The following is a 10912-nucleotide window of genomic DNA, read 5'->3' as shown; positions in this document are numbered from 1 at the left end:
TACACGATCAAACCATTAGCACAATTTGTTAACTACTTAACTTAAAAGACCATTCATCCATAACATGATTGTGCAACTTAACAATAGCTGCCATCAATTTAAAGTTTCACACTAAATTACAATATATACATTTGGCAACCACATGTTTCACATCCTCTGGTAAACGATAACAAAAATTTACAGGAGCAAGAGAGAGGATCCACAGGCGATGTTACAAAAAGTAACGTTGTACCAACCTGGGACGCTACATTGATTAAACATGAACAACCGAAACAACGTGAGGAACCTTGCCGTCATCGAACGGTAAGCAAACGTACTGCCAAGCGAACTCCTGGGCGATGTCGACAGCGAGCTCGCCGTGAACGGCCTTGCAGTACATGTAGAGGACGGTGTCGGCGGCGGCTCTGTAGAGCATGAGGATCATGAGGAGGGTGGAGGTGAGGACGATCTGGGTGATGAAGGCCCAGTCTTTCCAGGCCCAGCCGTCGGAGCGAAGGAGGAAGGCGGTCCAGAGGAGGAGGGCCTGAAGGGAAGCGAAGAAGAGGAAGGAGGAGGCGGCGACGGGGGTCATTCCACTGACGAGAGAGGCGCTTCGGCGGAGAGGTTGGAGGCCCCAGGTGGACTCCGCGACGACGATGACGGGGGCGAGAGACCAGGAGACGCGGAGGTAGAGCAGGGCGAGGAGTAGGGCGAGGAGGAGGAGGGTTGAGGCGGTGAGGATGAGCGGGGAGGCGAGGGAGAGGCGGAGGAGGAGGAAAGGAAGGGGAAGGGAGAGAGAGAAGAGGAGGAAGTGGGAGAGGAAGGTGGTGAGTATGAGGCGGGGGAGGGAGGGGGGATGGAGAGGAGGGCGGAGGGGAGTTTGACGGGGCGGCCGAAGAAGCCGTGGAAGACGCTGTGGGTGATGGAGGCGAGGGCGCAGAGGGAGAAGAGGGGGAGGGAGAGGAGGAAGAGGATGAGGGGGAGGGAGAAGGGGGTTAGGGTTAGGGTTTGGGAAGAGAGTTGGAGGTGTGTGTTTTGGGATTGGTGAGGGGATAAGAGAGGGAAGAGGAAGGGGGAGACGATGATGGAGAAGGAGAGAGGGAGGAGGAAGATGACCGAGAGGGCCAGGAAGTGGCGGGAGTGGGCGTCGATTATGCGTTTGGATTCCGATAGAATGCCCCAGAGGTTCATGCTCGTTGCTCCTGCCATCACTGCACCTGCTGCGTCAATTTCGTCAGGCTACACCACGGACGAAGGAGGAAGGGGGTGCCGTGTGGATCGCAAATTGCACATAAATGGGGAAGAGTTATTGGATAAATAAATAAATAATAAACTTACGTCGTTTCGACTTCTTGCATCCACCTGCCATGCCATGTCTCACTCATCTATTTTTCCTTCTAACTTAAAACCTAGAAATGATTTCTTTTTTCCAAATTAATATTGTGTTTAAATTTTCGAAAACACTATTAATTTTTTTTCCATGTTTAAATTAAGAATGTGCTTTTTTTCAAGAAATGAAGAAAATTTCTAATCTAATTATCTTTATTCAAGCTTATATTTTAATTTTATTTTAATATATTTATTTTAAAATTAAATTTATAATTTTAGATTTTAATTTTAATTAATTTAATTGGATTATATTAGCGTAAATTAAATAATTTTTAATTTTGAAAATTAAAAATTAATGAGATTCAATTTAAATCATGAAAGGTTAAATGAGATAAAATTGGATCAAAAATACCAAATTCATGCAACGTCGAATATGTTGTGACCAATTGTATTAGGTCACACCAAAGTCAAGTTAAGCTAGACTAAACACATGTGAGACTAAGTTGAATCAATCCTCCGATTGAGTTCATGTCAGGCTAAGTAGGAATTAGCACAAGTCAAGTTGGGTTGAGTCACTCGAGACCCATTTAAGACAAAATCAACATATTCACCTTATGTCAAATCAATTTAGGCACATTTCAAGTTAAGTTAGTCTGGGTCTATGTAAGATAAAATTGAACTAAGACCAAGTCAATCTAAGTTGAACCAAGTTAACATGAGTTGAATCAATCAGGGCCGAGGTAAATTTGACTATGCTAGAGTCCACATTAAACAAGGTATAGGTCAAATTTAGTCAAACCCAAATGGCCTAGCTCGAGAAAGGTATGTTGGTTCAAAGTCATGTAAGGTTGGGTCAAGTGGGGCCAACCTTAATTTAGGTTGGATCAAGTTGAGGACAAGCAAGTTAGGTTGGGTCAGATCTAAATCAAGTTGGGATTGAGTTGGTTAGACCTAGTCAAGTTAGGTCGACCTTAGGTTAGTTTGGGTCATGTTGTGCCTTGCCCATGTTTGGATGAGCCAGACTTGGTCGGGACTAATCAAGCTCAAGTCAATATTAAGCCAATCTTAATTCATACTAAGTTTGATTGGATTAAAGTCATGTCAGGATGTGTTTGACATTAAACACACTTTAGGTTGTGTTTAGTAGGGTTGAGCCTATGTTAGGTTGGGTCTAGTTGTGTCAAATCCAAATCAAGGCAAGTTGAGTCAAGTAAAAAAGGTTTAAGTCAAGCTAGGTTAAGCCGAGTTGGACCTATGTAAGTTTGAGTATGCTCGGGGCCCAACATTTTAATTTATAATTATATTATGTAAGTTCTCTTTAGTTACAACATCTTCAACATACCACACACATGTAATGATTATAAATATCAAACACATATTTTCATTCTCTTAGATCATCACCCATTCAAGTCTTTTTCCTTTTTGTAATGTAGTCTCACTATCAATTTCACTTGTTTTTTCACACATAGAATTCAATATTCATCATTGTGGACTACGACAGGATGTTGAACGAATGTCCCATTGAAGGGATTTCATTTTCTTCTATAACACCCAAAGTAGTCATTTTCAAAAGAGGTATCTTCCTACAAAGGATGAAACAAGTCATCATTAGACGACTTCACAAGGATGCACAACAGAGGGTACCCATTGACAATGCATTTATATTATCCAACCAGACTTGTTAGAAGGGTTAAGTCATTACATAGACATCGAGATGACAATGACAACGATGTTGAGGCATTTTTTTTGGACCTATGACTCAATTGAACTCCAAACTAGACCCAAGGTATATGTAACATTTAAAATGTTTTCATCTTCATCCACACAACCACAACCCATACAATACTCTCCTCCACCAGCATCTCACTATGATGCCCTACATTAGTATCTACCCTCATACGACCATAAACCACATTTATTGTCCCACCAAACCACATGAAATCATATACCCAATTACTAATCGGTCCCTACATCAAAATGAAAAATGCTCACTACAATCAACACAAGATCATTAAGAAGTTGGTATGGATTAGGAATGTCAACGGGGTGGGGCAGGTGATATCGTTGTCGTTAGGCAATCAAATTACCACTACTTTAGCAACTTCAGTATTGCCAGTTAGTAGTGAAAAATTTGATCGCCTAACGACAGCGATATCAAATTTGGCGCCGTTGCCGGGGATGGTTGCAGATGCAGTGGTTCTTCTTCTCCGATCTGGTGCGCGCTAGTGCAGGGATGAAGCGCAACCGTGACTGGTGGTGCTGCCATAGTTAGACGCGGATCTGGTGCAGAGAAGATGAAGCTGTCTCGCGTCTGCAATGGTTGACGCAAACTGGTGCAGGTTCGTGGTTGCGGGAAAGCTCGCGGTGGAGATTGTAGGAACGGTGGTTGCGCGAGAATCTATGGTGGTCGTGACTGGTCACGCTGGTTGCACGTTGCAGGTGCAGTGGTGGTGTTGCGGTGCTGTTTCCGACGTGAACGAAGAGGTGCGGTGCGCTACTACGGTGCTGGACGTTGCTGTGTCTGGTTCGATCTGCGGCGGTGGCTGCGGAAATGGACCAGGTGCAGGCGCGGTGCGGAGAAGATGGAGGCGGCGCGGTGCTGTAGAGGTGATGAACGCTCGCGGGAATAAGAACTCGCGGTGGCTTCCATGGATGGTAGAGTTGCTGCTGCAGCATGGTTGCTCGCGTGGAAATGGAAGTTTGCTTCTGTAATGGAGGTTGCAGGTGCGGTGGCCGGCGAGATTGGCGGCGACGGCTGTGTGGAGGATGGTCATGGTGGCTGAAATTAGGGTTAGGGTTTCATGAGTGAGATGGAGGAGATGATGACGTGGCAAGATCTGATTGGTTAATTTGGTGAGTGGAGGATTATGACACGTGTCAACTTATGGTTGGCCTGATTTAAAAGGTGGGGATTGCCACATGGCATAATCTGGTTGAGTGGAGTTTAAGTGGTAAGAGGGGTGCAACTTAGTGAAAACTAGGGGTGCAGAACAGAGTTTTTGGTGGTCCACTTTAGAAGGAGTGTGCAAATAAAATCTGAGGGTGCATCAAGCTCCTGATTTATTCTTTTCCAGAATTTCTTGATTTTGGACTTATTTTGTAACTTTGAATATTTCAAAATCACACTATTAATTGACCAAAAACAAATTCCAGCTGCATTAACAAACGTTAGAATATCCAATAATATTTTATGCAACTAAAATCACTTTTTACGCCACTTTTACCAAACTTACTCAATAAATCCAATAATCACAAATCCTAATTAAATCAATCTTTAAGCACAGAAAATTCAATTAAATCCCAAAATTTAAATATTAAATGAGGGCAAAAATTTGAACTCATCAGCAGGTACGGATAGTAGCTCATCGTTACCCTCCTCACTGCATAATTATCTACCTCGTTTTCGTCCCTATATCCATATGGGTATTTGTTATGCAGATACCCATATTTTTTTTAATATTTGCGGATATCATAGGGTACCTGGAGATATTTACAAAAAAGTTCTAAAATTATTTAACCATAAAAATGTATAAAAAATTTTGTTTAAAAATATATCAAAATGGTATGAAGTTATAAAAAATGTATAGTTATGAAAATCTAAAAAAATACCTATATAAAAATTTATTAAATATCTATATATAAAATTGAATTTTAAACCATCAATCAAAGATAACAACGTCCAAATAAATTCAAATAAAATATAATATATAACTATCATAAGTTTCAAACAAAATTCAAATAAATATAAATTCATACAAGTTGAAATTAAATTACAAAAGTAAATATTAAATCACGTTCAATACAATAGAAGTTCTTCAATTAGTGTTTGAGTCAACAACCACAATTGTACGATTGATTCCTGAAAAATAAACAAATCGATTCACTTACAATTGATATTGTTGTTTATTTTTTGAAGGAAATATTAAATAAATTATTATACAATATTTTGTATAAAATTATAATGCAAAATTATAATTTTGTACACAAAAGTATAACTTTGCTAGTATGAGGAGCATACATATAATAATTCCTTAAAATTTCTTAAATAAAGGTTGCAATAAGACAAAATTATTTAAAGTTTATGTGCTTTTAGATATGCTCGCTCGATGTCTTGTGTTGTTCGAAGCTGGAAAGACCTAAAGCGGGTCATTAAGAGTGATGTTCCTTATCTTGCCTCCCCAAAAGTATTAAGCTACAATAATTGCAAATGGATTTCCACTTTCCATCTATTTTTTGTCTTTTAAAATGATTTCATACAATCGAAATGCGTCTTTTTTTTTCAACAAACATTGTTATGCTCTGTTTGAAATGAACTTCCAGTTAAGACCTGCCTTTGTTTCTAATGTTAACATATCCTCTTTGTCCCATTTTCCTAAAGCCACACTAATTTCCTTTTTATCATTTTCACAAAACCAAAAACAAACTCTATCTCAACCACAAACTTGTACTTCTGCATTTTCAATCTCAACAATAAACCTATAGCTTCTTTAATTTATAACATAGTAGAATCAATTGTCTTCCTTAAGATATAAATGAAAAATATTTACAGACGTGGAAGGATGTTAAAGGTTGTACTTGGAAGACAACGAAGGAAGGTTACTTGAAGAATGAAGATGAGATACGCAACTATATAAAAAAAATCTAGATCACTCACTTCTTTACTAATATATATATGTATATATATATATATATATGTATATATATATATGTATATATGTATATATATATATAAAGATATCTTTGAATCTTTGCTCTAAACTTTCTTTCTCTATTTTCTCTTTCTCTCACTCTTCTTTCTCTTTCTCTCTGTCCTTTTCTTTCTCATACTTTCTCCTTTCTTTCTTTCTCACTTTCTCACCTTCTCAACTCACGTAACTTCTCTCATTCCATATATATATATATATATATATATATATATATATATATATATATATATATATATATATATATATATATATATATATATATATATATATATCAAGTCATGTGCATGTTCTCATGCTTTTATCTAAATCATCATTGCTTTTATTAATGAAGAAATAATGTTTATCTCTTTAATTTTCTTCTTCTTCTTCTTCTTTTCCTTTTTCTTTTCTTTTATCTTTTTTTTTGTTCTTCTTATGTTCTCTCTTTATCTTCTTATATCTTTAGAAGATTTTTTTTAATACACACCTATTTAATAATATTTTAATTAATATATTTTTACCTAATATATATATTTTTAAATATATATATATATATATATATATATATATATATACATATTTTATTAGTTTTGTTTTCTTCTTATTGTTATTTTCAATAAGTAAAAACTACCTCATGATAAAATATATTTTTAATATTTAAACTACATCATAATAAAATATGAAATATTAGTAAAAATAGAAGATTTTCTAAGTGTTTTATTTAAAGTAAATAATACAGTTTATAAAAAAATAGGGATATTACAATACACACACACACACACACACACACATATATATATATATATATATATATATATATATATATATATATATATATATATATATATATATATATATATATATAAGGTATTTTGATAAATTAGAGATTAATGGGCATAGGTATCCACAAGTACGGATATTATGATACCCATACCCGCTTCGTTAACATGCGGTATTAAAAATACATGTACTTGTGATCCATGGGTATCCATTTATAATATTCATTTCATTCCCGTTGCGGATTTTATCCACAATACGAATTTTTTTGACATCCCTAGTCTCAATCCTTTGGTGATGATGAAGACGAAATCCTTGCGAACATTGACGACGATGAAGGGGATGACAAAAATAAGCAAGTCACAAAAATTAAACCACATCAGCTTCACCCACCCTATCAACCACTACAACACTTTGTATACTTACCAATTAAAGCAACTGTATTGAACCCAAAATTTGGTCATGCCTTGGACCGTGACACTTCATTTTCTCCTTTGGGTACACTATCTTGTAAGACGATGATTTAAGATAAAGGAAGAAGTGCAAGTTGCCATAAACCGTTTTCACATTGTATCCCATTACATATACACGACTCAATTTTCAAATCTTTGTGGTGCAATATGTCAATGTTGATTGTGCCAGGAGGTATAGAGCAATTTTGTGCACCAAGGATTAATATTGAGAAATTATGAAGTTGGAAGGTGTGCACAACAATGTTTCTCCCATGATCTCACAAGACCGCAATAACTTGAGGTATTAAATGATTGGACAATGTATCCATAAAATCATCTAGGTCAACCCTTCCTCCCTAGTGTCTGTCATCATAGCTCATATAAAGTCAATCCTAAAGTATACAGTTACCTACAATAAGGCATGACTTAGAAAAGAACTGACCATAAAAAATGTTTATGTCAATGGGGAAAGTTGTATAAAAAATGGTCTTCCCTTCTAAACGCAATGCAAATTTATATTAGTGGCTTTATTTGGAAAAATGAATACCCAACCAACAACATTCTGAGACAAATAATTAGACAAGGACCACGTCATCTTAAGAGGGTAGTCTGGACATGCAAAACATGCATTGATAGTTTCATATTTTGTAAGCCAATTATATAGGTTGATGGGACGTTCTTATACAACAAATATAGAGGGACATTATTGGCCGCAGTTGCACGAGATGACTGCAACATATTACCAATTGCATTTGTTGTGGTAAAGGGTGAGACTGTTGATGTATGGTTCTTTTTCCTATACAACTTACATAGATATGTTACTCTAAAAGACAACCCTTGTCTAATTTTCAACTACCACGAAGCAATCAAGAATGAATATTCCAGAGAAGCGTAGTAGTTGAAACAATAACATTTTTGTACATATGTACTACATCCGTCACATTACACAAAAACTTCATGAGGAATCACATTACACAAAAACTTCATGAGGAAATTTAGAAATGTATTACTAAAGAAAGATGTTGTCAACATGGATAACTCGATTTTTAGTTCTCTTATGTGATTCATTTGTAATTGTAGTTTCTTTAGGTTCAGTTATTTTACTAACTACATTTCTAACAAATAATTGTAGCACATGGAATGACAAGGCTATACATTTTTTTACTATTACTACATAATCATAGAGGATAATATTGAGGCAACACAATATATAGACAATATCCCTAGAGATAAGTGAACTCTTACATGGGACAATGCCCAACAATGACAACATATGACTACCAATCTCTTTGAGTCAATGAACTTAGTACTGAAGAAAACAAGAAACCTTCCAATCTCTTTTATGGTGATGACACATACACTCGTTGTAACAAATTATTCACTAATAGAAACAAATAGATCACAACTATGATGGTTGTTGGTCATGTCTATTTTGAAGTCGCGATGAAAGCATTAGAAGATGCACAATTTAAGACAAATATTCATATAATAGTTTCCTTTGATACGAGAAACACCAATTTTTTTTATATAAGAAACACAAAATCTAAGAGACATGCGATCACCAAGAAGATTTACCATATGCTTGAATGAATTGTGGTGCAATTGTGATAAATTTCAAAAATTACACCTAGTATACTCACGTGAAATTGCTTACCGTACGCAAATATAATTGCTACTATGTTTTAAAATCCTCCAAAACTTTTTCCAATAACTATAGTAACAATAACCAATTTTTCACTTTATATCATTGATTTTAACATTTAAAAATATTTATAATTTATATAAATAAACTGATATTTCACCTCATAGAATTTTTTAATATCGTCCCTCCCTCAAACTAATTAAAGTTTATCTTACACAATTTTATAAATTTGTTTAAATTAAATTTATCCACCAAACACATTTAATTTTTGTATTACTTTTTTTTTTTCACTTTTTTTCTTCCTCTCCTTCAACTACTGCACAGTACTACAATTGTTTATGGAAAACGTTAGGGGTGGGCATGGATTGGATTTTTAATGATCCAATCCACATCCATTTTAAATCTAAATAATTGGACTAGATTTTTGACCCAAATCTATTTTTTTAGCAAAAGTAGTTTGGATTTTTTTTTTTAAATTCAGATCCAAATAATTGGATCAAGATTTAAATCCAATCCAAATATTTGGATCAAGTTCAAAATCCAGAATCCATTTTTTATAAAAGAAATTTAAATTGAATTTTTTAAAACTTGTGTCATTAAGGCCCGAATAACCCGGATGGGCTCGACGACCCGAACGGGCTCGACGACCTGGACGGGTCGGACAACCCGGACAGACTCGACAACACGAACAGGCTTGACGATGCGAACGGGCCGGACGACCCGAATGGGCTTGATGACCCGGAAGGGCCAGACGACCCGAATGGACCCGTAAAAAATAGTCGGGCCCAATCGGGTAGTCGGGCACGTTCGAGTCGTGGGGCCCGTCTGGGTCGTCAGGTACGTCAAGGTCATCAAGCCTGTCCGAGTCGTCGGGCATGTTTGGGTCGTCTGGCCCGTCTGGGTCGTAGGGCCCGTCCGGGTCGACGCGCCCGTTCGTGTCGTCGTGCCATCCGGGTCGTAAGGCCCGTGTAGGTCGTCAGGCTCGTCTGGGTTGTCGGGCCCGTCTGGGTCGTTAGGTCCGTTCGGATGGTCTCGCCCGTTCGTGTCGTTGTGCCCATCCGGGTTGTAAGGCCCGTGTAGGCCGTCAAACTCGTGCGGGTCGTCGGGCCCGTCTGGGTCGCCGGGCTCGTCTAGGTTGTCTGCCCCATCCGGGTCATCGGGCCCGTCTGGGTTGTCGGGCTCGTCCGGGTCTTTGGGCCTGCCTGACCCGTTCGGGTCTTTGGGCTGCCTAACCTGTTTTCGTCACTTGTCTTGCCTGGTCCGTTCGGGTGTTCGGGTTCGCCTAACCTGTTCGGGTCTTCTGGTCCGCCTTACCCGTTTGATTCTTCGAGCCTGCCTGACTCGTTTGGATATTCGGGCTTGCCTAACCTGTTCGGTTCTTCGAGCCTGCTTGACCCATTCGGGTCATCGGGCCCCCTTGGCCCGTTCGGGTTTTCGAGCCCGCTTGGCCCGTTCGGATCTTCGAACCTGCTTGGCCCGTTTGGCCCGTTCGGGTCTTCGGGCTCACTCGAATTTTCCGGATCGTTGGGCCCGATCGACTCGTTCGGTTTGTCGGGCCCGCCTAGCCTGTTCATAATTTTAGGCCTGCCCAACCTCTTATGGTCGTCGGGCCTGCCCGATCCGTATAGGTCGTCGAGCAAGGTTCGTCGAAGTCTGAATTTAGCATAGTCCATCTCAACCTTTAGTCTAACCCAACTAAAAATTTAAATTGAAAATTTGGATTGGATTGTTTGGATTATCCATATTTAAAAATCTTGATTTATAAAATGGATATCCAATCCATAAAATATATAAAATGTAGATTAGATTGAAATCCATATCCATTAAATAGATTTTAAATGGATTGGATTTTTAATAAAATGAATTATAAATGGATTAGATTGGAGCAGAAGTGGATTGGATCAAGAAAATTAGATATTTTACCCACCGCTAGAGAACGTACGTGGCGAAGAACGTAAAACAAAGGTCTAAATTCGTTCCTCAGATAACAGAGAAAAAGTATAGGGCAATTTTGGGTGGCAGGAAGAACCGAATTCCGTGCGTGAAGA

The 10912-nt window shown here is 38.0% G+C and overlaps 1 protein-coding gene across 1 annotated transcript; it reads right to left on the bottom strand.

The window, feature by feature from the left end:
* Window positions 1-1204, bottom strand: LOC114176147 (the record flags this gene model as incomplete). Its single annotated transcript, XM_028061085.1, has 1 exon — window positions 1-1204. A coding segment is annotated over one exon (951 nt), but the record flags the coding sequence as incomplete, so codon positions are not given.
* Between the last annotated feature and the right edge of the window lie 9708 nt (window positions 1205-10912).

The sequence above is a fragment of the Vigna unguiculata genome, chromosome 3 (assembly GCF_004118075.2).
Source record: "Vigna unguiculata cultivar IT97K-499-35 chromosome 3, ASM411807v1, whole genome shotgun sequence".
Classification (NCBI taxonomy): Eukaryota; Viridiplantae; Streptophyta; class Magnoliopsida; order Fabales; family Fabaceae; genus Vigna; species Vigna unguiculata.
This window is presented reverse-complemented; position numbering and strand designations above follow the sequence as displayed.